Source organism: Gadus macrocephalus, chromosome 3 (genome assembly GCF_031168955.1).
Source record: "Gadus macrocephalus chromosome 3, ASM3116895v1".
Classification (NCBI taxonomy): domain Eukaryota; kingdom Metazoa; phylum Chordata; class Actinopteri; order Gadiformes; family Gadidae; genus Gadus; species Gadus macrocephalus.
In genome coordinates this window covers 24,239,842-24,266,083 of record NC_082384.1, presented here as the reverse complement: position 1 = coordinate 24,266,083, position 26,242 = coordinate 24,239,842, and the positions used below count along the sequence as shown (strand labels likewise).

Genomic DNA, 26,242 nt, shown 5'->3' with positions numbered 1-26,242 from the left:
ATGGAAATGCCACTCAATGTCTGTTAAATACAATTCATATTTCACTTTATACTAACTGCATGTTAGATAAATAGGTAATAGTTGAAAGAGAGATAAAGGTTAAGAATGACACAAATATGGATTATATTTCTTAACTGTTAATTCCCTTTCGGCTGCATTTAATTTAACTTTTCTTTACCTTCTAAACATCTTATTTGCTCATTTTACTATTTTAATGCTGTTCATATTCTAATGTGAGCCAATCAGACAGAACTACAGACACACACCCTCTATCCTGTGATATCTGGCGCTCCCTATGTGTAGGAAGAAGGTACACCAGCTAATCAACTAATCTAGCACTCCTTGCTAGATTAGTTGCCCTGCCCCCCAAAACACACACACACACACACACACACACACAAACACGCACACACTTATCGCCCCCCCCCCCCCCCCCCAACATAATTACTTATTAAAATACAATTAAAATAAGAAAACCTAAAAGATAAATAAATAACATTACTTCCCCTTTGTATCTTTTCATATACAAAATACAAATAAATTGTACTGTATCTTACATTTGGAAAGGATCGGAAATCAATCCTGATTAGTTAAAAGTGAGTGTCTACATGAATTAACACTGTATTTTACTTTCTGTGACAATAATTGCACAAATTAATAAGGAAAACCCCATGTTTATAAATGCAGACCAATTGTTCTAAAAAGAACACAAGCAGGAAGGAAGGAGGGAGGAAAACTTTACCAGTGAGCTGGTGAATGTGACGGCCCTGTGCTAACTTACTGCAGCCTCATACCACATCTGCACATACACACGTCTCGTATTGCACGGCATTGTGTGCCACATTGGGAAGTGTGACGTTGTCATGTGACCACCCTTAATCATCCGTCGGACAGACACACTCACAGAAAACACACGCGATACCCTCTGCGTCTCCCGGGGCAGCAATGCACAAGCATGCATGACTTTGTAGAACTCCTCTTTGCTCAGACTGAACCGACGGGCCGCTCAGACTACGACGCCGGCCGACGTCTCCGCACTCGAGGAAATGTGGAGCATCTCACTTAATGAGCTTCAGCTGAGGCTCTGCCTCGGCAGCATTGTAACAATATAAACCTTTGTCTATTATTTCCTGAATGTCAAACATCTTGACGGAGGATGTAAGAAATCCACTGTAAAACCGTCACCTTTACTTCTATACAAAGTCATATAGGATAGTTGGAGGTTGGTTCCCGACAAGCCATCAGTCTCGTACGAAGCTCTTTTTAAAAGCCACTGCAACAAGTGCTCTGTTGCGTTTGTTAGAATGTGTTTAGTGGTGTTTGTCTTGTATCGGGTTCATACAGAAAGCCATAGAACTTGGTTTTCAAGACTGGGGCCTTGGATTTATCACTTAAGGCAGTCGTGCTATTGAGCGACATGATGGAGAAGAAGAGATATGTTTTATACACGTATACATGGTATTTTATTTTACACAGAGCATGGAAAAACGGAAGAAAACATAAAAAAGTTAATAACATCAATATTTAAAAGCTAAAAATTACAGTACAACATTTCATTTGAAATCATTACAAATTAAGATTCTTCGACGCACACTCACTCACTCGAAGACACTCACTTTCTCTCTCACTCACACACCCACACACACTCACTCTCTCTCACCACACACACACACACTCACTAACACACTCTCTCTCACCACACACACACACACTCACTAACACACCCTCTCTCTCCTTCACACACACACACACACACACACACTCTATTTCACACACACACTCTCACTCTCACTCTCAGCAGGTGCACGCCCAGTGCCCCTTCTCCAGAGGTTTCTTGTCCGCCGGGATCTTAAAAGAGCTGTTCCCTCCCTTGGAGTGCAGTTGCTCCGGAAGCCTCCTGTTTCTCCGCAGCCGGGCGGCCACGGCCGTCACGATGGACTCCACCGCGTCCTGGTGGAAGGGCTCCTCCGGGGCCCTGCCCCTCCCCGGACCCCGCCCCCCCGCGCCACAGCTGCTGGCCAGGGGGTTCTTGGCGGAGGTCTCGAACAGAGTCATGTTGTGGGTCTGGGAGAACCTCAGTGCCTGCTCCCGGCTCACCTGGCTGGCCCCCCCCGGCGTACGCAGGTCCACCTTGCTCCCCACCAGGAACCTGGGGAGGAGAGCGGCCCCCAGAATTCATTAGCCCGTCCGTTGGGAGTGTGTTGCGGTGAGCGTGACCGCGACCGTATACCTGGCGGATCGCAGTGCCTACAACTCAAAGCGGGCACCCTCCTTATGGTTAACCGGCCGGCACGCCATCCCCGATTAAAAAAAATGTTTTGGACGTTTTACAAGAAATCACAAAAGATTCCTCATCTCTGCACAGGTTATTCATTTCATGAAGGACACATGATATATATTGTACGTGGTTCTGGATAAGAGCGTCTGCTAAATGCCCCTGAGGTCAATTTAAATGTAGTGCCGTATCAATGTCTTGTTACATTTCAAGTCAAATATGACGACATCTCATTCACAGCTGGTGGTGGTAAAATATAAATAGTAAATGGACTGCATTTATATCCAGTTTTCTAACCAGTGGCCACTCAAAGAGCTTTACAATGTGGCCTAACATTCACCCATTCATGCACACAGTCACACACACACAGACGGCGGCGTCGACCACGCAGGGCGACAGACAGCTCGTCAGGAGCAGTCAGGGAGAGGCGTCTCGCCCAGGGGACGCCTCGACACTCTAGTAAGGAGGAGCCGGGGAATCGAACTAGCAACCTTCCGGTCACCAGCCAACCCGTTCTACCTCCTGAGCCACGTGCCGGCCTCAACGTGGTGCCGTTACTCATCCTTCAAGTCAAATATAATATAATCTCATTTCACAGCAGCCTGGTGGCGGTTAAATGAACAATCCAACAGCGGAACTGCAACGTAACGCAGTTTGTGGGTACGGGGAACAGTCGATGCAGCTCAACGACTCCCAAACTGGCACAGACTCATGCCAAAAGTAATGTACATAGTCTACGCCTAGCGGGGATTTCCCGGTAATGTAGGTAGCACTCCTGGAAAGCACCCACTTATTTCATCAGTGTTCCTCCTACAGGTCCTTTCTTTGTTGTCTGTTAGTTTTTTGTCGCCCAAATCTATTTTTACCGCTGTCTTGTACACTCTGAAGTGAACCCACAAGACCCTTTCAGGGTCCGATGTGTTGGGGCTGCAAACGGAGGTGAGACGCTCACCTGGGGATGTCCTGGCCCAGGGAGTTCTGCCGGCACTCCTCCACCCAGGCGGGCAGGCCCCTGAAGCTGGCCGGGTAGGTGACGTCGTAGACGAAGAGCACCGCGTGGACGTTCCGGTAGTAGTGCTGCACCATGGACTTCCTGAAACGCTCCTGCCCAGCTGTGTCCCACATCTGGAGCTGTTGGGGGGGGGGGGGGGGGGGGGGCACGCGACAGAGGAGACGTGGAGGTTGGATAACGGGATGAGACATGCATGAAGATACGACGATATTGGTTTTAAATGTTGGACTCATCCACATAATGTGCACACACACACAAACACAAACACACGTCAATATGCATAGGTCTCTAGGGTGAATAGGTCTGTTTTTCTTTAAGTGCTATATTTGACACGTTTAAATATCTGACACGTTTAAATAGCCGTACAGGCACGCAATGTACAATATGTTTGTTGGCTGACTGTACACAAACGTGTAAACAAAAGCTCAGTTTAACGCCGGTTTTTCTGCCACCAGATCATTGATACAGGCTACCAGGATAAAACATTTTCTACCACACATGGCCTCGGGTCCCACTATGAACAAATAGTCGGTTCCCATTTACATAGCAAACGTTTGGGTCAGTCTGAGTCAATATTGTCCTTTTAATTCGACCCCCCTCTTCCCTCGATGTAAAAAAGTGCTTCCTCTGTGTGTATGACTTGCTTCCTCCATCATGTGCTTTTACCAACAGCGTGAAGAACAGCACCATTAAGTATTCGTCATGCATGCACAGCACACCCACGTGTTTTCTTTTCCAGTTGAGTTGAACCATATTTATGTTATCAAAAGTTATCAAAAGCCCAACACGTTGGGAAGGCTTATTTTCACACAACGAGTATGGAGCACCGAAGTTATCACCTCCATAAAATTATAAATACAAAGTTTTCAGATTATTTTATTGCATTTTCTCACTGATGTCACACTCTGTGTTGGCGAAGAGCCCTTTGACCAAACGGTGAACTTTGACACCAAGTAAAGGCTTGTAAAACAACCAAAAAGGTGGATGAATGCAAAACTACGCCTTACATTCCAGTGCACAACATAGCCAACTGTTGACCAAGGATTTTCTTACTTACTTCCCCTCTCACAAAGCATTCCATAAAGTAAAGGCTTGTAAACCAAACAAAAAGGTCGATGGATGCAAAATTACGCCAGTGCACAACATATCCAACTGTTGGACACGAAATTACGCGTAGGCCTACATGGCACCTTGCAAATTTAGTGACACATCAAATCACAAGTTTGTTTCTTTTTCGGTTCGTTTACCTTAACTCTCTCTCCATCGATGTCCACGATCCTCTCTCGGAAGTCCACCCCGATGGTGGCGTCGGGTCGGCAGGGGAACTCCCCGGCGCAGAAGCGGTGAGTGAGGCAGGTCTTCCCGACCCCGGAGTCCCCGATCACGATCACCTTAAAGGTCCTGCTGCGGGCGGGCAGCGACGAGGACGCGCCGCTGAACGAGTTTGAGAACTCGAGCGACGACTCCATTCTTCTTAAGATGAAAATGTGTGTGATAAAAATAACTATTGAAGCGTGGTCGGTTTCTCTGTCCCAGTTGAGTTGGTTGAGGTGTAGACAAAACTAAGTTGTGGAGGAGATGGCACTCGGTCCCTCGACTGCAAGGTGACGATTGCAAGTGGTGAGGGTGGGGCTGGATTTAGTAGTGGGAGGGGACTCCCACTGCCTCCCATTAAACAACTTAAATGCATGTGTTTAGGCTAATGCGCAATATTTAATGCCATCACAGTCTACCCCTCAAGGTGTTTTCACGTCACACCGACCTATGAGACACATGAGCAGCATCACGTTTACATTACAAGGACCATTTACATTTGACAAGTCCTATATTTGACATTTGCATTCAGCAGAAGACATGGATTTTAATGGGGGTGTGACTTCAGTTAATGACTCATAATGAATCAAAAACTCATAAACTTATCACTCATAAATGAACCAAAAATGTTTTTATTCTGAAATGAATTACACAACTGGTCCTCCAAGCTCCAACAACGCCACAGTATCAAAGTTGCCAGTAGGCCTAGTTAACTAGTTGGGGAATATCTGGTAGGCGTTAATATGTGGCGACTGGGGGTGTTGTAGCGACGAAGAGGCTGGTTTCATTAGTATGTTGAGATTCGTTGAACCTCTGTGGGCGTGAAGTCCAGCTGCCATACGGAGGTTATGAACTATATACAGGTCCTTCTCAAAAAATTAGCATATTGTGATAAAGTTCATTCTTTTCCATAATGTAATGATAAAAATTTAACTTTCATATATTTTAGATTCATTGCACACCAACTGAAATATTTCAGGTCTTTTATTGTTTTAATACTGATGATTTTGGCATACAGCTCATGAAAACCCAAAATTCCTATCTCAAAAAATTATCATATCATGAAAAGGTTCTCTAAACGAGCTATTAACCTAATCATCTGAATCAACGAATTAACTCTAAACACCTGCAAAAGATTCCTGAGGCTTTTAAAAACTCCCAGCCTGGTTCATTACTCAAAACCGCAATCATGGGTAAGACTGCCGACCTGACTGCTGTCCAGAAGGCCATCATTGACACCCTCAAGCAAGAGGGTAAGACACAGAAAGAAATTTCTGAACGAATAGGCTGTTCCCAGAGTGCCGTATCAAGGCACCTCAGTGGGAAGTCTGTGGGAAGGAAAAAGTGTGGCAGAAAACGCTGCACGACGAGAAGAGGTGACCGGACCCTGAGGAAGATTGTGGAGAAGGGCCGATTCCAGACCTTGGGGGACCTGCGGAAGCAGTGGACTGAGTCTGGAGTAGAAACATCCAGAGCCACCGTGCACAGGCGTGTGCAGGAAATGGGCTACAGGTGCCGCATTCCCCAGGTCAAGCCACTTTTGAACCAGAAACAGCGGCAGAAGCGCCTGACCTGGGCTACAGAGAAGCAGCACTGGACTGTTGCTCAGTGGTCCAAAGTACTTTTTTCGGATGAAAGCAAATTTTGCATGTCATTTGGAAATCAAGGTGCCAGAGTCTGGAGGAAGACTAGGGAGAAGGAAATGCCAAAATGCCTGAAGTCCAGTGTCAAGTACCCACAGTCAGTGATGGTCTGGGGTGCCATGTCAGCTGCTGGTGTTGGTCCACTGTGTTTTATCAAGGGCAGGGTCAATGCAGCTAGCTACCAGGAGATTTTGGAGCACTTCATGCTTCCATCTGCTGAAAAGCTTTATGGAGATGAAGATTTCATTTTTCAGCACGACCTGGCACCTGCTCACAGTGCCAAAACCACTGGTAAATGGTTTACTGACCATGGTATTACTGTGCTCAATTGGCCTGCCAACTCTCCTGACCTGAACCCCATAGAAAATCTGTGGGATATTGTGAAGAGAAAGTTGAGAGACGCAAGACCCAACACTCTGGATGAGCTTAAGGCCGCTATCGAAGCATCCTGGGCCTCCATAAGACCTCAGCAGTGCCACAGGCTGATTGCCTCCATGCCACGCCGCATTGAAGCAGTCATTTCTGCAAAAGGATTCCCGACCAAGTATTGAGTGCATAACTGAACATAATTATTTGAAGGTTGACTTTTTTTGTATTAAAAACACTTTTCTTTTATTGGTCGGATGAAATATGCCAATTTTTTGAGATAGGAATTTTGGGTTTTCATGAGCTGTATGCCAAAATCAGTATTAAAACAATAAAAGACCTGAAATATTTCAGTTGGTGTGCAATGAATCTAAAATATATGAAAGTTTAATTTTTATCGTTACATTATGGAAAAGAATGAACTTTATCACAATATGCTAATTTTTTGAGAAGGACCTGTATGTGTTCCACTTCTAGATGGAAAGAGGAAAGAGGCCATGCATGTCAGGGATAGTTATCGAAAATGTATTGCAGAAGGAAAAAATGGATTTGAAAGGAGTCACAGGAAAGCATGATCTAAGATATCTCCATAGCAGTTAAGAAAGCTAACGGAGATAGTCAGTCTCAAAGAGATGAAGGAAAATAGGCTTATATTACTTTGAATTGTATTGTAGCACATCGTTACTGTCATGGCTGTGACTCACAATGTCATCATCTTCAGGCTACTTTTCGTTGTGTGGTATAGGGCAGGACTTGGTCGTAAATGATGGTCAATTAATATTCAGACTCAAATGACGCACACCTGCGCATCATGGACTCTTCCCATTGGCTGCTGGAGTCATGATGAACGGAACGCTTCCTGTTAAATATTTGTTCAGATGACGGTATAATTTTGTGTGTTCAAGGTATTTGTAACATTTGGCATCTATTCCCGATTATTGTATAGGCGCAAGTCAAATTTTGAATGCAATGAGTTTTTAAAACCGATGAATATACCATGACTGATAATTTATCGATTTCAGATTAAAATGCATGATAGTCAGAAATAAACATAAGACAAGATGAATTTGCAGGAGACAACAGAATATCAAAATCATGAAAAGAAAGAAAAAAGAACGTAGTTTTGTCCGGTTTAATATAAAAAAAAAAAAAATCAGAGAAATCATACAACGCCATCCCAGATTTCACCGTTCACATTGGAATCAAAAAAAATAAGAGGGAAAATAAAAAGGACAGATTAAAAAGGGAAAATCTCAAAAGAACAGGAGAGGTTGAGGGGCGGGGCCTAGACAGACAGACATGGGGGGGGGGGGGGGGTGGTTGATGGTGCTACTTGTAGACTCGTATCCTCTGTAACCGTGGGCAACAGAACGTCGGAGATGGGATGGAGTGCAGGCTCATCTTTCACAGGGCCTCTGAGGGGGGGGGCATGGGGAGATGCGAGGTCGTTTTCATGCACTCAATTAAAAATTAAATTTGGTAACATAGACTTTGTACAACAGACTCAAAAGAACAATGCCACTCATCCCGAAGAGACTCTTCCGTCCAATCCATTTTACACGGATAAAGAAATCATAAGCATCAAGTACATGAGTTTATTCATTCCATTATGGACTACACAGTGTCTGTAGTATTGCTCAGATCTATCCAACCCTTTTAGATCAAAAAAAAAAAAAAAAAAAACACAACCCCAAATAAACATGGTAGCAGTGACAGTGTGGAAGTAAGCACGAAACACTCTCCCTCCCTCCCTCCCCCTCCCTCCCTCCCCCTCCCTCCCTCCCTCCCTCCCTCCCTCCCCTCTCCGCGTGTGCAGTGCCGGTACACAAGAAGCTAGGCTCCATGGAGTATAGCTCTGGTGAAAAATAAACACAGATCTACAGAGTCAGACCTTCTTCCCCAAGTTCACCCTGGACCAAGGAAGGGCGGGAAGGTGACGAAGGTGGGAGGGGCACGGCCATACGCGTGTCAGTAGTGGGACACCGTCACCGACGGGCAGAATACTTGCAGGGCTGTCCGTGCTACCGTGCACCACACCTAGGGGGCGCCAGACCCCTTCCTTACGGCTGTGTGTCCGCGCTGGTTGGGGTTTGGACCCTCAGTAACCACGAGTCTTCTCCCCCTGGAGACCTGGGGCTCCATTGTCCCAGAGAGTACAGTATTGTTTGTTCTTTTCCTTTATAAATAACATGTTCTTTTTTTTTTTTTTAAATGCAGGGAACACTGGTCGCAGTCGAGTTTGTGTGCGTGTGTCTGTGTGTGTGTGTGTTTGTGTCTGTCTGTGTGTGTTTGGAAGTGTTGTTAAAGCTGACTCAGAAGTAGTGGCTGCAGTCCTGGTTGTTCTGGATCTCCCGGGGGCAAAGACCGCGAGATCCTCCTCATTCGTCACGTCAGCTGTCTGTCACCCCACCCCCCCCTGCCCCGCCCCCTCCCCCGATATTCAGTGTGTTTGTACGCGCTATTTTTTAAAATAACTAATAAAAAAATAAAGCAAAAAAAAAATAAAATCAAATAGCTGTTTTGTCACATCTCTCTTTCTCCCTCCCCCTCCCATTTTGTTCAAACACACACACACACACACAAACACACATCGCACGCACACGCACACACAGTCCTGAATATCACCACGTGAAAAAGAGCCAAGCGTTCCCGGGGGTCCACCCTCTCCAGCCGAGCCAGAGAGAAACCGACATCTCTTCAGCTCTCTCCACCTCCTTCTCTCCTCCACCTCCTCCTCCTCCACCTCTCCCCCTTAACGGCCATTGGGTGGTGCACCCCAAGGCTCAGTGCCAGGCTGTAAAAGAAAAACGTGCTCCTCCTCCTCCTCCTCCCTCTCCTACTCCGCCGCCGCCGCCGCCGCCGCCGCCGCCGCCGCCGCCAGCACCCGGCGCTCACATCTCATTGGTCAGCTCCTCCGTCTCCATGCTGGTGTCGCCGTTGGCCATCTTGGCGTTCTCCTCGTAGCCGGGGGGCATGAAGGCCAGCGTGTAGGGGTACAGCTTGTGGCACGCGGCGCGGTACGCCTCGGCGCGCTCCTTGCAGTCGCCCAGCACGCCGTTGCCAAGGCTCTCCAGCACGTCCGTGCAGATCTGGGGGGGGGACGGAGTGAGGTCATGATCGTCTACATGGTGGAACGGGCTCCCCCCCCCCCCCCCCCCCCCCCCCGCCCAGCCCCACACATCCCTCTTACGCACTTATTGTGTTCCGTACGTCCTGGCACTTAATGTACGCACCTCTTGTGTGTCGAACGTGAGGAAGGAAGTAGAGCTGGCAGGTTGAGTGCAGAAGTGCATAATAATAGTGCCATCATATGGAATCTACGGGAGATTGCCGTGCATGTGAAGTAATAAGGTGGCCCGGATCTGCGTCCTCTCGGGATGAAGAGGTTAACAGGTGAAACGATATGCCAGTATATTATCGGACGCCCTTTCCAGTATTCTAGTTTTTTATTCTAAATATAAAATCGGTGAATATTATCCGATATCCCTGATAGCTGCTACCGTTTCGCGACCCACATGAACCGCCCACATTCGAGAACGCAACCTCGACCGTTGGATTTGTCCTTCCAAACTCAACCCAGCATGCAGTCGATTCCTCAAAATGGGCACCCCCCCCCCCCTACAGAGCTCTGGTAAAGCCTATTGCTTCAGGGGACATCTGCGGTTAGAGATTCCTGTTTGGGTAGCAGTGCTGCAACAGGAAGTCGAACGCAAGCCCTCACAGTCATTTACTCCCACTCTCTGTTGTTGTGACACCCAGAGCTACGACAGGCCAGCTGTAGATAGAGCCAGACATCGGACTGGGCGCGCCATAGAGAACGCTGATTATACATTCACAATTATGGCGCATTTAGCAGACGCTTTTATCCAAAGAGACTGACGATAGGTACATTTGTGAGAAGAAAGAAACGGCATTATATCACTGTCGGTAAAGTAAGGATGTTTATAGAACCAAGGGGAAAGCCCCAACAATTGTTAAGTTAACTAATTTCCCGTATAAATCATCCTCAATCATGAACATTGAATTGCTATCAACCTATACTTTTGTCTTTCAGATCCATCCTATTTAACTGAATGAATCCTGACTGCTGGTAGCGAGTCGGTGTGTTGTGTGTAGTTTGTTGTGTATTGTGCGTCGCGTGCGTGTGGACATGAAGACGCACCACGATGGTTCTGTTGACGAGGGACTCGTCAATGGCGGTGGCCAGCTCCATCGCCTTGGTTTCAGTCGATGAGTCCATGTAGACCATCATCTTGGCAGCTAACGGGAGAATGGATACAGCAGGTTAATAAAAACAACCAGGGGAGCGTTAACTCAATTGTACGAGTAGTTATAGCACGAGTGCGAGTGATTGTGTATTAGAGGGAGTGAGCATTAGAGTAATGTAAAGTAAAGTAGTGTGTGTAAATAAGGTTGTGTTAGAGTAGGTGAGTGAGAGGGTGAGACTGTGTTAGAGTAGGTGGGTGAGAGAGTGAGACTGTTAGAGTAGGTGGGTGAGAGAGTGAGACTGTTAGAGTAGGTGGGTGAGAGAGTGAGACTGTTAGAGTAGGTGGGTGAGAGGGTGAGACTGTGTGAGAGTAGGTGGGTGAGAGGGTGAGACTGTGTGAGAGTAGGTGGGTGAGAGGGTGAGACTGTGTGAGAGTAGGTGGGTGAGAGGGTGAGACTGTTAGAGTAGGTGGGTGAGAGGGTGAGACTGTGTGAGAGTAGGTGGGTGAGAGGGTGAGACTGTTAGAGTAGGTGGGTGAGAGGGTGAGACTGTGTGAGAGTAGGTGGGTGAGAGGGTGAGACTGTTAGAGTAGGTGAGTGAGACTGTGTGAGAGGGAGTGAGTGAGAGGGTGAGACTGTTAGAGTAGGTGGGTGAGAGAGTGAGACTGTTAGAGTAGGTGGGTGAGAGGGTGAGACTGTGTGAGAGTAGGTGGGTGAGAGGGTGAGACTGTTGGAGTAGGTGGGTGAGAGGGTGAGACTGTTGGAGTAGGTGGGTGAGAGGGTGAGACTGTTGGAGTAGGTGAGTGAGACTGTGTGAGAGGGAGTGAGTGAGAGGGTGAGACTAGGTGGGTGAGAGGGTGAGACTGTGTTAGTGAGTGAGAGGGTGAGACTGTGTGAGAGGGAGTGAGTGAGAGGGTGAGACTGTGTGAGAGGGAGTGAGTGAGAGGGTGAGACTGTGTGAGTGAGTGAGTGAGAGAGTGAGACTAGGTGGGTGAGAGGGTGAGACTAGGTGGGTGAGAGGGTGAGACTAGGTGGGTGAGAGGGTGAGACTAGGTGGGTGAGAGGGTGAGACTAGGTGGGTGAGAGGGTGAGACTAGGTGGGTGAGACTAGGTGGGTGAGAGGGTGAGACTAGGTGGGTGAGAGGGTGAGACTAGGTGGGTGAGAGGGTGAGACTGTGTGAGTGCGTGAGCCCCCTACCCGCCACTCGGTGGGGGATGGATCTGGAGTGCTTGGAGAGGTATTCCTGGTTGAAGCTGCTGGCGTTGCTGTCCCCGAACAGCCGAGTGATCTCCTGCTTCAGCACCGTGCGCACGGCCACAGGGAGGTCAGTGCTCTCCGACACTGCGACACACACACACACACACACCTTATTAAATACGGCCAGAGCCGTCACGTACCTGACACGATAACTTGCACAGTAGGTTTCAGATCTGTGTCACCGGGGTGCGGCATCGTTGCTCAAGGACCCCCCAGGGGGGGGGTAGACTGTGGGGGGGGGGGGGGGGAAATCGAACCCAGAACCTTTCAGCGGGGGTGGGAGTCAGTCAAGGCAAACCCGTCCCCCCTCACCTCCTTTGAAGAAGCGCACCAGACACTGGTGGAGCCAGGGGTTGTCCCGGTCGATGGCCACGGCCCTCTTGACGGACTGGAGCATCAGCAGGTACTTTTCTGAAGAGGGGGGGGGGGGGGGGGAGGAGACAGCACAACAGCTACAGTCAGCGGATTTCCCTTCAGAAGAGGAAGAGAACCTGGGAGAGCGACTGAAGGCACAGGTTAAATAAAGTGACGAGTCTTTAGAACAAACCAGACAATGCAGTAATGATAACGCTCAGCCCTACTCTCTGGGGAGGTCTTGTGGATGTGAATCTGCCCGAATGCTTATGAAGTCACGCATTAATGCCTGAAACATTGAAATGAAGGCAACCTCATTTATTCAAATGGTTAGGAATGGTTGGACCCCAAGGGCAAACGCTGACTTAATGGAGCCTGTGCTCAAGACAAGTTCAGATGGGTAAAAATTTATTTGGTACCTTTCCTGAAGTAGATCTCGAAAGCCAGCAGATGCGTGTCGATCTTGTCCCTCACCAGGTGCTTCAGTGGCGTCAAGAACTTGACCGCCTCTTCCAGGGGATTCTCTACCTGCAGACAGAGCACAGCATATTGTTATGGAACGGACCTTCACACAGATTCACGGTGGAAATCGTTGCCAAGAAGTGTCCAAAACACGCTAAATGGTAAATGGACTGCATTTACACCGCGCTTTTCTAACCAGCGCCCACTCAAGGCTCTTTAGAATATTGTTTAACGTTCACCCATTCAAGCACAGTTACACACCGACGGCGGTGTCAACGACGCAGGGCGACAGCCAGCTAGTCTGGAGCAGTTAGGCTGAGGTGCCTTGCTCAGGGTCACCTCAACACTCAGCGGGGAGGGGGGGCCGGGGATCGAACTAGCAACCTTCCGGTTACAAGTCTACCCCCAACTCTACATCCTGAGCCACCGCCGCCCCAGTGTAGTCATCGATGACTTATCCACCGCGCCCCACAAACACACACACACACACACACACACACCCACCCACCTTGGCCAGCTTGTCGGGGATGAGCTCCTCCTTGGGCCCGCCGATCTCCTCGTCGTCGTCCTCCTTCTTCTTCTTCTGGTTCTTCAGCTGCTTCTCCTTCTCGGCGGTCTTCTTCTCCTCCTCCAGCTGGGCCTTCTTCTGCGCTCGCCGCTGCTTGTTCCTCAGCTTCTTCAGCTCCTTGTCCGACAGGTTGGCTGGAGTGGCAGAGAAGAACCACCCGTTAGTGCTGCTGCTGGTGGCGGCGGCGGTCTCATGGCTGAACAGTGACAAGAGTCCGTCTTCCCTTCACAGTTGTACACCCTCATCAACCTGGTTAGTACGACTGAATGCCTGAACTCTCCTTACGGTCGACCGGCCAGCACCCCATCACCGATTTAAAATGTTTTGCCTGTATGTCTGCAAAGTGGATTGTGGCCCCCATTGTCCTCCTGGTCATCCCTTGAACGAGGGATCCCCCAGTCTGCGTTGCTTCTCTAGATCTCTTCCTTGCTGATTAAGGGTGTTTTTTTCTTGCCCTCTGGGGGGCTAAGGTCAGGGGGGTGTCATAAATACTTGGCGTGTTAAGCCCTTGGAGACCCTACCGGAGATTAATGGCTACCCAAATATAAAATTGAACAGAATGTAAATCAACCCCTTGTAAGAGGAGTTTCTCATGCCTCTTACATAAGACAAATCCATGTCCTGAAAGGGGTAGTGCTGAACGATAAAAGGTAAAAAAAAATATTCTGTTGCAATTATTTTGACAGATAAAGTGATTGCGATATGAGCAACTCCAATAAGGGAATGATCTTTTTTTGGTCACAAATTAAAATTGAAGGGATTTATTTATTTTTTTACATGATGTGACACGATGAAAAATAATTGTAGGTCCGGTCATCTGAGTAGCACTAGAGAGCACTTAATTTATAATGGTGGAAGCCATTTACATATTGTACCCTTATTAAATCCCCGCTCCTGCAATTTGGATATATTGCACCAGGCCATTACGATTGCGATAATATTTCTTATATAATTATTGCGCCGTAAAACAGCCTTGGAGGATAATACAACCTCCATATGCCACACACCACTATGTCTGAGCTCACAGCATCCGCCTAGGGATACTCTGCAGGTCTCATCGTCCATGGGGCCACCATGAACCACTGCACCTCAGTTCAAACAGATCTCAGAGCAGGTCTCAGAGCAGGTCTCACCCTGTTCCACAAAGCGTCCACAACAGATGCTACTACAAGGGGTAATGTTTGACGCAATTGGAAGTCAAAGCGTGATCTCAAAGTTTTCTCTGTGCAGATTTCTATGAACTGGTATATCTGAAAAATAATAAACTGGTCGGCCTTCAGGCCAGACCACAGAAGAAGAGAGTCCGAGTAGGGCTGCTCGATTATAGAAAAAAAATCATAATCACGATTATTTTTGTCAATATTGAAATCACGATTATTCAAACGATTATGTTTTGAGTTTGAAAACATGATGTATTAATTCAACATGTCCCTCTCAAAAACACTTTGTAACTGAGAAAAAATACACAAAATGGTCCAGAAGGAAATGTTCAAATCTAAAATAATGTACAGATATGTATCCAGCTGCACTTTCAATAAAACATAAAAAGATAAATAATTATAATAATCGAAAACTTCGAAATCGAATTTCGAATAATCGCCCTGCCCTGAGTCTGAGTGTGTGGGGGGGGGGGGGGTGTACCTGTGTCGGCCTGCATCTCCTTGCTGTCGTCGGTCAGCGGGTTGTCGTGGAGCCCCAGGTAGATCTGGATGGCGGTGCGGGCCGCCTTGTAGTAGAAGGGGTGCTGCCGCAGCAGGTCCTCCAGCTTCAGCAGGTCCACGTACGAGCGCAGCGTCATCTTACGCATGCAGTACGTGTGGAAGTCAAACTGGTCGTCCGTGATTTCCACAAAATGCTGCGGCCGGGAGGGGGAAGAAGAGAGGAGGGTTAGGCAGGACCACACCTAAAATATTAAAAGGGGTGGTTTCATGCCACCAGGTGGGCCTGTCCACCTAGATCAGGGATGGGCAACTGGCGGCCCGCGTCCTCACTCAGTGCGGCCCGCGTCCTCACTCAGTCAGGCCCGCACATAATAAAATAAAAAAATAAAAAAAATAAAATAAAAAATAAAAAGAATAATAATTTATCGAGTTACAGAAAAACTCGGTCAAGAAAGATGAGAAGAATTCATAGAATTCGAAGGCAAACCCATGCGTCTAGTTTGCTTAGAAGCGATATCAGTCATTAAAGATATCCACTTAAGTCGCCACTACAACTACTACAACTGCTTGTTGGGTTTGAGTTCATTGAGTTGTTGCACTTAATGTTGGGCCACTGTTTTTCAGTTTTTTGACTTCATTGAATGATGATGTATGGGAGCCCTTTGCACTGATACAAATACTGACCATTCATGTGGCTGTTTGAGCATGGAAAACATGAAATGAATGTATGTTGGTTCAATTAACATACCGTACATAGGTTATGATTCTGGATGATTTTTTAGGTAGTGGCCATCCCCAAAATGCACCAGAATACAGGAAATCATATCTACCAAATTCAAAATTGTGTAGCTTCTCTCAGCTCACGTTTGGTTGAAGTGTGCAGTCATGTGGCCCTCCGATGGTTATGATGAAAAATGTGGCCCTCTTTATCATGAAAGTTGCCCATCCCTGACCTAGATGTATGATGGCTAGATAAGCATCATTCGCCACAGGAGATTATTGTTAGAGGATCCTTTGTGTGTTACAGACTGGAGCCAAGCTTAATGCAGGAATGAGAACAGGCAGGTTGACTCCCAATTTGATGCCAGGCTAGATAAGCGTTGGTTTAGACCGAGAGACGAATATAAAAAAGGGAATCCTTTGCCTTTGACAGTCTCATGCTCTCTAGCTCTCCCCTCGTTCAGGCCTAACGAGGAGAGCTGGGGTTCTCCCTTACCCTCTCGATCTCGTGGCACTTCTTCAGGGCGTCTCCATACTTGTTCATGCCCTTGTAGGCCAGGGCGCACTCCGTCTGGAACCACATGCACTGCATCTCGTTCAGGTTCTCCACCGCGGAGGCTCCCTCCTATGGGCATTGACAAAGCAGAACCAGGGTTAGAAACACGGACGTCGATTCCCATTAGTTTAACAAAAATGTCATTGACATTTTGCATGCAAATTAAAATGCATTTAATTATGATTGACAAATGATAATATTTTCTGTTCTAGTTTGTCGAAAAACATATCAGTTTCACAATTATCTTAATAAAAGGATGGTTTAGTCTCTGTTTCTTATTGACACTTTACTACCCTTTATTATTTATTATTAGCCCCTTTTTAGTTTCTCTACTTATTACCTACTTTCTTCATTTATTTACTATTCTGATCTTGTTTGTGATGCTGCTCCTTATTTATACATATTTTAACACCGTTTTTATTTTGTTATCTTCATCTTGTAGTATCGCTTCTATATAATGTGACAGTCGAGGTACCAAGCCTAAGAACTTTACTCTTGTGTACCTGACGAGATGAAATAAAACACAAATCTGTACGGTGAGCTGTCTTCCTGCAGCATCGACCCATCGAATGCCTTAATCCGAGGCGTGCCCTCACAGGCGTCCCCCCCCTCCCATGCAGCCAGCTGGCCGAGCCCAGCAGGGGGACCCCGACTCTCACCCGGGTGAACTTGGAGCACATCTCCTCGGCCTCCTTGACCAGGCCGGCCTTCAGCATGTACTTGGCACACTTGGAGTTGATGAAACGGTCGGCCGTGTCCAGCGCCTGGGCCTCGTCCATCCACTGGGCGGCCTCCTTGATGTTCCCGGCGTGCTGGGGAGGGGGGTTCAAGAGGGGTCAGAGGTCACCACACAACCTTCGGGCGGGGGGGGGGTGGGCGTTGTACTCGCGATCGAGGCCGCGGTTGCGTTGTTGCGGGTAGAGATGTAGAGAGTAGAGATCATCTATAATTATTATACATTGGTATTCTTGTAGTTATGCGTCCATGCATCAATGTTTTTCCGAGTTGGTAGCTCAGCGCATGCAAGGTCGGAGATGACGCGTTTCCCATTCCGACTTTCCACCTCCGACCATTAACAAACGCAGCATAACACCGCACGCACCATTTGATGTTCTTTGACTGTGAAATAAATTAACTGGTCACATGAAGGTAACCGGATCGACGCATAGACTTGATACCCGATACTGCATTTTAGCCAGGAGCCGAGGAACTTCCGTGGGCTGAGGGTTCACGGGGGCTGTGTGCCGGATGTTTTCACTTGTTGATGAACCATGACTAAAGTTATTCCGATACCGTTATCGGAACGACCTCCGATACCGTTATCGGAACGACCTCCGATACCGGTATCGGAACGACCTCCGATACCGGTATCGGAACGACCTCCGATACCGGTATCGGAACGACCTCCGATACCGGTATCGGAAAGACCTCCGATACCGGTATCGGAAAGACCTCCGATACCGTTATCGGAAAGACCTCCGATACCGTTATCGGAAAGACCTCCGATACCGGTATCGGAAAGACCTCCGATACCGGTATCGGAAAGACCTCCGATACCGTTATCGGAAAGACTTCCGATACCGTTATCGGAAAGACTTCCGATACCGGTATCGGAAAGACTTCCGATACCGGTATCGGAAAGACTTCCGATACCGGTATCGGAAAGACTTCCGATACCGTTAACGGAAAGACTTCCGATACCGTTAACGGAAAGACTCTAATCATGGTTCATCAATAAGTGAAAACATCCGACACACAGCCCCCGTGAACTCTCAGCTTTCTGAAACATATACGCCTCCCACGACCCTTTCAACGGCTGAAACATCCGATACTGGCATTGATACCGGTATCGGAGCGACACTAGGCCTGGTCGTGTGCGAGGCGTCGGGACGAGCGGTTACCTTGTAGATCTTGGCCTTGATGACGAACAGCTCTATGAGCGTGGGCGTGCTCTCGATGGCGGCGTTGATGTACTCCAGGGCCAGTGTCTGCTGGCCCACCATGTTGTAGTGCTGCGCCAGGAAGTACTGCACCCACAGGAGGGTGGTGGGGGGCTCCTCCTTACCGCCGTCTGGAACAGCCAATCGGAGCACAGCTTGGAAAAAAACCTCAAATGTTGACCGTATAGACGTTTACGTTTAGAAGACGCTTTTATCCAAAGCCGCTCACAATGAGTACGTTGGTCAAAAGAGAAGTTATGTATCGCTGTCGGTACAGTAAGGATGTTCATAGAACCAAGCACTAACAATCGCTAGGCTTACCCATTCCCCGTATAAAACGAAGATAGCTAGGATAATACACTACACAATGCCACGTACTATTTTTAAGTGCAAGGACGTACAAGATAGAATAAGTACGTACATTAAAACATGAACATAAAATGCAGAAAGGTGTGGCTCTTCTACTCACCGTTCTGGTTGAACATTCGACAGCCCTTTAATGAGGTTTCATAGCCGACCACCAACTCTTCAATTATTGCGACCTAGAGAGGAGGTGACAGGGCACAGGGTCAAAGCTCATGTGGCTCCCCACGGCTGTATGAGAGACGCTCGGTTGCAAGAAATAAACGTGACTTGGTGTCGTAGAAATATCAATCGTTACTCTAATATACAAATGATTAGAACCCTACTTATATAATTACTAGTCAGTTTTAACGGAAATTGAAATTTCTGTCATTAAATCAAATATTTTGCTGTCCGAAGCGTCCTAAAAAGTTAGTTCTTCATCCCCAGGTAACCGAGGCGACCGACGGTAAACGCACCTTCTCTTTGTCGTGGTAGAGGGACTTGAGGGTGGTGAAGACGGGCGGACATCCTTTACTGAAGTTCAGCCTCAGGTACCGGTCCAGACACTCCCGGAACTTCACCCCTGGACAGAGGGACGGACAGCGTTAGAGCTCGGGAAAAGAGTTTAACTTAAGGTCCTGTTGGGAAAAGGGTTTAACTTAAGGGCCTGATGGGAAAAGGGTTTAGCTTAACCCATTTAAGCCGGGAAAGCATTGCCGCTGTTCTACCTTTAAAGCCGGGGGCGCTGTTGCGTCATTCTACCTTTAAGGACGGGAAAGCGTTTGCGTCGTTTTTCTGTAAAAGGGGGGTTTTTGCCCAAAGTGTCGGCCTCTGGGTCAATGAAATGCATCAGAATAGACACATATAGGTGTCAACTTGTTCCTCGTGAGTTTAGTTCAGAAATTTCTTCAAGCAAGTATGGCGGAATTTGAGACTGAAGACTTTTCTGACGGTAGCGATTTCGAGTTTCTCGGCTTCGAAGATGTTGATGAGGCCGAGTCCTTTGATGACGAATACGAACCGATTGACCGGGAATTATGGTTAAGGCACATGTTCGTGAATGACGACGAGGAAGAAGAAGTATGGAATGGGGCTATGGGAATGGGGCTGCTTGTGTTGCCGGTGCGAAGAGATTACTGGCGACAGAGTAAGAATCTCTTTCGGACGCAATTCGCCAGAAATATGTCCCGGGACAGATTTGCGGCCATCTGGAGGCAAGGACAATAGTAATACTTATTGATTGGGATGATGCTGTAATAAGTAATTACTACAGTTTATATGTAAGAGATGTATTACTGTCCCGGAGATGCGTAAAGCACCCGGGTGCGTAAAACCAGATAAGCTTCTCTGGAATGTCACTTATACTTATCAATAGTAATACTTATTGATTGTGATGATGCTGTAATAAGAAATGACGACAGTTTATATGTAAGAGATGTATTACTGTCCCGGAGATGCGTAAAGCACCCGTAAAACCAGATAAGCTTCTCTGGAATGTCACCACCAGTGGCGTAACAAGGCAACGACGGGCCCGTATGCAGGATGTTCAAGGCTCTTCCAAAGAATAGAGCTTCTTTGGATTTCACACCTAACTGCGATCTCCAGAACAATAAGGCCAAGGCTACTATACATTCCCAAATTATAGCCTGTATCTTTTAATTACGCTACTTCTTAGGATGGAATGCAATTGTATTTGTATTATGCATAATACTTTTATTCAGTAGTCATCACATACAAGTGCATGTAATTTAAAACGCAGACTGTTTACAGTTTTAGTCCCAGTCTGTTCCCCTTCCCATGTTTGTTATTATATACTTTATTACTTTCTTATATACTTATTTCACTTTATTATACTTTATTTTTTTTACAGTTTTGTGCTGTTCCTGCACTTTTACATATTTTTTTACTTTTTTATTTACTTTTCTACCTGTATGTAAATATTGTAAATATTTGTAAATAAAAACTCAAATTTCCCATGAAAGCCACAGGTGTCAGCTCTCAAATACTTTTTGAATTGTGTTCCTATCTGTTACAGGGGCTGAGAAATCAGTAATTTAGTAGGCGTTGACACAATTGCTGAATTTCTAGAAAAACTTCAGGTTTTGGGGGCTTTTCTGAAATCGCCTATAGGTTTTACAGGCATTTTTTCCAGGCGCTTTAGGCCTAAATGGGTTAAGGGCCTGTTGTGAAAAGGGTTTAGCTTAAGGTCCTGTTGGGAAAAAAGGGTTCGGAGCATCTGATTGGCCGCACCAGACAGGAAGTTGAGGGGTAGTCTGCGAGGAACCAGGCCTTTGGGATACTGCTCCCACGCTTCCTCGTAGATTTTCCGTTTCTCGTCAACCGTTTCTGAAAAAACACAAGAAATAGCAAAAACATTTCTACATCTTCACCCATAAAAGGAAAATCGAAATCAAAACAAAAGATCGATATCAATTAGGATTATATTTTAATATTCTTGCCGGACACAAATGATTAACATTCCAAGACAAACGCGATGCCATGGAGAAAGCAACACGCGTCTATGCGCGTGGATGTGCTGTACCTGCTTTCAAGGACTTCTCCAGGCCGTGGTAGTAGCACCAGTTCTCGGGGTTCCTCTCCTGCAGGTGGCGGTACACCTTTGTGGCTTCCTCCATGCGCTCCAGCCTCAACAGCAGCTCCCCTACGAGAGACAGGGAGGAGGAGGAGGAGGAGGAGGTGGTGAGCACACTGGAGCTCCTCTTCACTGCGGACGCATCGCAGCGTACCGGCATGCAGCAGGAGGTCTGAGTGATCGCTAGAGTTGTTCCGATAACGATAGCCGTAACGGAAAAATCCCACTGATACTTCAAATGCAGTATTGGGTATCGATACCATATTGGTGACGATCCGATACATCACGTGACTAGCTCATTTACTAAACAGGCAGAGAACCTCGGAAACCCGTGCGGTGTTATGCTGTGTAAACTCCGACCTAGGTGCATTCGAGCTACCAAGTCGGAAAAACATTGATGCATAGACGCTTAACTACGAGAATACAAATGTATTATAATTAAAGATGTAAATGATCTAGTTCTAGATTATGTAATTATGTGCTTATTGCCGCTTAAAAATAGTGATTAAGGAGATCCATCCTGCAAGGTGTTTTGAGCACTGGCGAGAGAAAAGGTGGTCAAACAAATCCAAGATATCGATTGGGGTCACACTGAAGCCCACATCATCGTAGCGCTTACGGATCAATACGGCCAGTCTGCATGCACTCGGTGAAATAGGAAAACACATCTGCAGGGCGCGAGTGTAACAGACCTCACTGGCTAAGATTAAGAGTCTTATGCCGGGATCAGACGACAGGAATAAGGACCAAGTCGTACCAGATTCTGCCGTTAACAGCGTTGCATGAGATTTCGAAACGTTGGATAGTGTGGTCACATTGAGTGTTTTCGCAGTGTTTGAAAACTCCTACAAGACGTACACTTTACATTTAGGGCATTTAGCAGAGTCCAAAGGGTCTTCAAATATTGCATTTGTCAGAAGAAAGGAATCAATATAGTACGGTGAGGCCAATCGTGAAAGACAAAAGAACGTTTAAAACGTTGTGTAGTCCGATCCTCGCGTTGCCGAGAGGCCAGCGAGGGGGAAGGGGGGGGAACAGTGACCCACCTCGGGTCTCCTCCACCGCCAGCTTGTCACAGATCTGCTTCTCGTAGTTGGAGAGGTGCTCCAGGGCCTCTTTGTTCAGGCCCGCCTCCCGCAGCACCTGGTTCTGGTACAGCAGCAGCTCGCTGTACTCGTAGTCCACTTTGTCCGGAGATGTCTGGACCACCACGACAGACAGACAGACAGACACGGAGGTTACAAGAGATCCCCTTCATTCGTTTCATAGGCAGCATGGGGCTCAGGAGGTAGAGCAGGTTGGCTGGTAACCGGAAGGTTGCCGGTTCGATCCCCGGCTCCTCCAAGCGGAGTGTCCCTGAGCCAGAGACTATAGCTGGCTGTCGCCCTTGCGTGGTTGACACCGCCGTCGGTGTGTGAATGTGTGCATGAATGGATGAATACTTAGCAATGTTGTTAAGCGCCTTGAGTGGGCACTGGTTAGAAAAGCACTATATAAATGCAGTCCGTTTAGGTTATGAATTGTACGATACGAGTACACTGCATTCATGAATGTGTATTTATAGGTTAATATGGATACTTTGTTTATTGGCATCTGGTCAATGTTAAACTGTTTACCTCTCAGGTTCTAGATTATACTTTAACGTATTTAGTGAAAGGCTTCAGAGAAGAGGATGCGTGTGTGGCAGTGTCCCACACAAAAGATCAACTTTGCAAAAATCCCTCGCCGGACTGTTGGCTTGATGTCTGCACGACAGCTTTTTCCCCGAATGTCTGACTTTCGGTAAAGCCTTCAGACATGTGTACTGTTACGGAGCCACGTCTATATTTAGACGGTCGTTGATCTACATCCAATCAGCCACGGCGTCGTGGGGGGGGGGGGGAGAACTACAGTTGACAGGAAAGGTGCCACCACAGCCACTCCAAACTGTATTCCGCGTTGCCGTGCCGACGGCATAAAGACAGGATGCAGCCAGGCCTTATCAGAAGCACGCCAGGGAACAGGCGGCCCTGGACTCATACTGAGGGCGTACGTGGGCTGTGTTTAACAAATCTGTAGAGAGGGAGGACTGCAAGACCTCTTTGTTTGCTGATAACAGTATTTTGTACATTGATGGCCAGAATTCTAGGGCAGTGGTTCTCAAATGGGGGAACGCGCACCGTACCCCTGGGGGTACTTTGGAGTTCTGCAGGGGTAACTTTGGAGCTTTTAGTTAGCAAAAAGTTGCATGAAGCACAGACCCATGTTTCTCACTAAATCGTGAGTATTTACACCCTTTTAATGTTAATGTTTACACTGCCAAATAGAACGCACACTACATTATTTATGTTTAAAATGTTTTGTTCTAGTGAAGGGGGTACTCAGCTGAAAAAAATATACCCCCTCTTTACACTCCAAGAGGGGGTATACTAGTAAAAAAAGTTTGAGAACCACTGTTCTAGAGGATAACCCAAATCGGTCCGTATGGCACGACATCTCTCGCTTTGTTCCCTCAAAGCGCTTTCCGAGCGCGAGGTGCTTTCGCCGTGCGAGGGGGGGGGGGCACACGGGCGGGGTCCCACCTGTTGCGTTTTCCTGAACTCCTCGATGATCTTGGCAGCCATCTCGTAGTCCTCCAGCAGGTGGTAGGCGATGGCGTAGCCGATCCAGGAGGCTCGCTGGGCCGGCCGCAGCTGGAGCAGCTGGTAGCGGGTCTCCTGGGGAGGCGTGAACAAACGTCGGGGACATGAGCGCTCACGTTAGATCCCACTACACCTCAGAGGGGGGAGATTTAGGGGCCAGGCACTCCCATGAGCGCGCGTGGGTTTTATGGGGTGGCGGGGATGGAAAGAGGACGACAACGGACGTACAAAGCTGAAGCTTCAGGGCTTTACTCTAAATAGTTCAGCCAACTTTTGTGATGCAATGCGAGTGGCCACGGCCGCAGAGTGGGCGTCTGCTGCACACTTGTTCAGATTTGAGCGTCAGCGGTAAAACAAAGGGCTACTGCGGTCTGTTCGGTACACCTCTGCCCCCCCCCCCCCCGCCGATTGTGAGAAAATCTCAAGTGACAAATGAAAAATGTAGCTATTACTGCCGCTATAAGTGAAGCAAGCAAATGTTGCGAAGGGAAATGGTATTAAAATTACAATTAGGGCATTTAGCAGACGCTTTTATCCAAAGCGACTTACATCGGTTAATACACACATTGACACACCGACGGCAGAGTCGACCATGCAAGGCGACAGCCAGCTCGTCAGGAGCAGTTAGGGTTAAGTGTCTTGCTCAGGGACACATCACTCAGCTAGGAGGAGCTGGGGATCGAACTAGCAACCTTTCAGTTACAAGACAACTGCTCTACCTCCTGGGCTAAGCCGACCTATTGTGCCGGTTAAAACTAAATTTAAACAAGCCTCAGCCTTCTTAGTAGTGTGTTATGGCTCGTAAAGTGACTTTGCGTTTGGAGAAAAGACCTATATACAAGGCCTTTCACACGTCGGCCTTGCTCCGTAAGTCGGACACTCTCCGAATACCACCCCGGTTGGGCTCGATGTGTTAACCCAAATGTCAGAATCTGCCCCTCCGGAGTTCAACGTACCAGGGCCCTAGTGTAAAGTCCAGACAATTGGAGAGCGAGCGAGCGTGCTGACGTTTCTGTCCTGCGACTGGTGCGCAACCGGGAGCACAGAGTGTTCCTGCTTCGTACTTTTTCCTCCTTGCCTGTGTTTTGAGTTCCGACTTCTTTCCACCCTTCTGCTGATATTACGGAATAAATGCAGCATTGATACCGCCGCAAAGAGGAGTGGGTAACCTCGCCCGCCATCTTCGACGTGTTGTAAACAAAACCCTTTTGACTACCGCTGTATTCTTTATGCGTCACGTACTGCCTCCCACACGCTGCACCCTGGGGCCACCCCCTCGCCTCAGAGACACCGAGTGCCTCCGATATGTGGGAACACGTCTGGGGCGGCTTGTGTCCTGTACCATGTCTGCAACACGCAACTCCTGATTTATTTTTTTAGTTCTTGTGCGAAAGGCCTTGGGGCGGCAGTAGCTCAGGAGGTAGAGCCGGTTCACTGGCGACCGGGAAGGGTGCGAGTTCGATCCCCGGATCCTCCAAGCCGAGTGTCGAGGTGCCCCAGGGCAAGACGCCTCGCCCTGGACCGCTCCCGACGAAGCTGGCAGTCGCCCTGTTTGGTTGAATCTGCCATTGGTGTGTGACTGTGTGAATGAAGTTGCTTTGGATAAAAGCTTCAGCAAAGTCCCCCAAATGTAAAATGTATCCGGAAGGTCGCTAGTTCGATCCCCGGCTCCTTCTAGGCGAGTGTCGAGGTGTCCCTGAGCCAGACCCCTCACCCTGACTGCTCCCGACGAGCTGGCTGTCCCCCTGGGTGGTAGACTCTTCCGTCGGTGTGCGAATGTGTGAATGAATGAAGTCGCTTTGGATAAAAGAGTCAGCAGAATCCCCTCAATGTAAATGTACTGCTACGCTGTGAACTGCGTTTCACCAGGCGTGCTGCGGCAGTCTCACCCGATAGCCCTCCAGGTCCCTCATCTGGATCTGCAGCAGGAGAGGTCGCGCAGGATCTGCAGGTTGTCCTTGTCCCACTTCAGGGCGGTAGCACTTGATGGCCTCGTCGTACTTCTTGTCTGAGCGCTGCAGCAGCCCGTACACGTGCCAGCCTGGGAGAGGGTTAAGGGCCGAACGGACCGAATGCACAGACACAAACACACTCTCTTGTAGGGCTGAGCGATTAATCGAATGTTGATCGCGATTTCTTTTTTTGCGTCAAACGATCACAAAATTAACATAATCGATTATTATTATGTTTTATAAAAGGGCAGAACAGCTGGATGCATATCTGTATATCTTTGTAGATTGGAACATTTTCTTTTTGACCATTTTTTAAGGCGAAATTTCAAAGTTCTCAGTTACAAAAAAAAAATTGAGACATGAGAGACATGCAGATGAAATATTTTTTTTAAAACT

General features: G+C 47.7%; 2 protein-coding genes across 2 annotated transcripts in view; both read right to left on the bottom strand.

Moving 5' to 3' along the window:
- Window positions 1–1,435: 1,435 nt before the first annotated feature.
- On the bottom strand, window positions 1,436–5,452 carry LOC132454707 (ras-related protein Rab-33B-like). The gene is made up of 4 exons (XM_060048231.1): window positions 4,535–5,452; window positions 3,228–3,406; window positions 1,705–2,149; window positions 1,436–1,627 (listed from the first exon to the last, which is right to left on the bottom strand). The coding sequence occupies exons 1-3, from the start codon at window positions 4,754–4,756 to the stop codon at window positions 1,795–1,797; spliced, it is 756 nt and encodes a 251-aa protein (XP_059904214.1). The 5' UTR covers window positions 4,757–5,452; the 3' UTR covers window positions 1,436–1,627; window positions 1,705–1,794.
- Window positions 5,453–9,464: 4,012 nt separating this feature from the next.
- Window positions 9,465–26,242, bottom strand: part of naa15b (N-alpha-acetyltransferase 15, NatA auxiliary subunit b) — a 20,794-nt gene continuing 4,016 nt past the window's right edge. Inside the window, 19 exon segments of the mRNA XM_060047414.1 lie at window positions 9,465–9,699; window positions 10,773–10,870; window positions 12,015–12,158; window positions 12,387–12,485; window positions 12,848–12,956; window positions 13,399–13,592; window positions 15,100–15,313; window positions 16,336–16,464; window positions 17,055–17,207; window positions 18,297–18,466; window positions 18,805–18,877; window positions 19,157–19,263; window positions 20,931–21,026; window positions 21,223–21,342; window positions 22,320–22,473; window positions 23,835–23,969; window positions 25,784–25,824; window positions 25,827–25,867; window positions 25,869–26,032. Of these exon segments, the coding sequence (XP_059903397.1) occupies window positions 9,502–9,699; window positions 10,773–10,870; window positions 12,015–12,158; window positions 12,387–12,485; window positions 12,848–12,956; window positions 13,399–13,592; window positions 15,100–15,313; window positions 16,336–16,464; window positions 17,055–17,207; window positions 18,297–18,466; window positions 18,805–18,877; window positions 19,157–19,263; window positions 20,931–21,026; window positions 21,223–21,342; window positions 22,320–22,473; window positions 23,835–23,969; window positions 25,784–25,824; window positions 25,827–25,867; window positions 25,869–26,032 (2,439 nt within the window). The 3' untranslated portion in view covers window positions 9,465–9,501.

Excerpts from the sequence above, each read along its gene's own strand:
- LOC132454707 (XM_060048231.1), bottom strand. The coding sequence starts at position 4,756 with ATGGAGTCGTCGCTCGAGTTCTCAAACTCGTTCAGCGGCGCGTCCTCG. Across the intron at positions 3,407-4,534 it reads TCGATGGAGAGAGAGTTAAG|CTCCAGATGTGGGACACAGC; the intron begins GTAAACGAACCG and ends CCCCCCCAACAG. Across the intron at positions 2,150-3,227 it reads CTGGGCCAGGACATCCCCAG|GTTCCTGGTGGGGAGCAAGG; the intron begins GTGAGCGTCTCA and ends TCTCCTCCCCAG.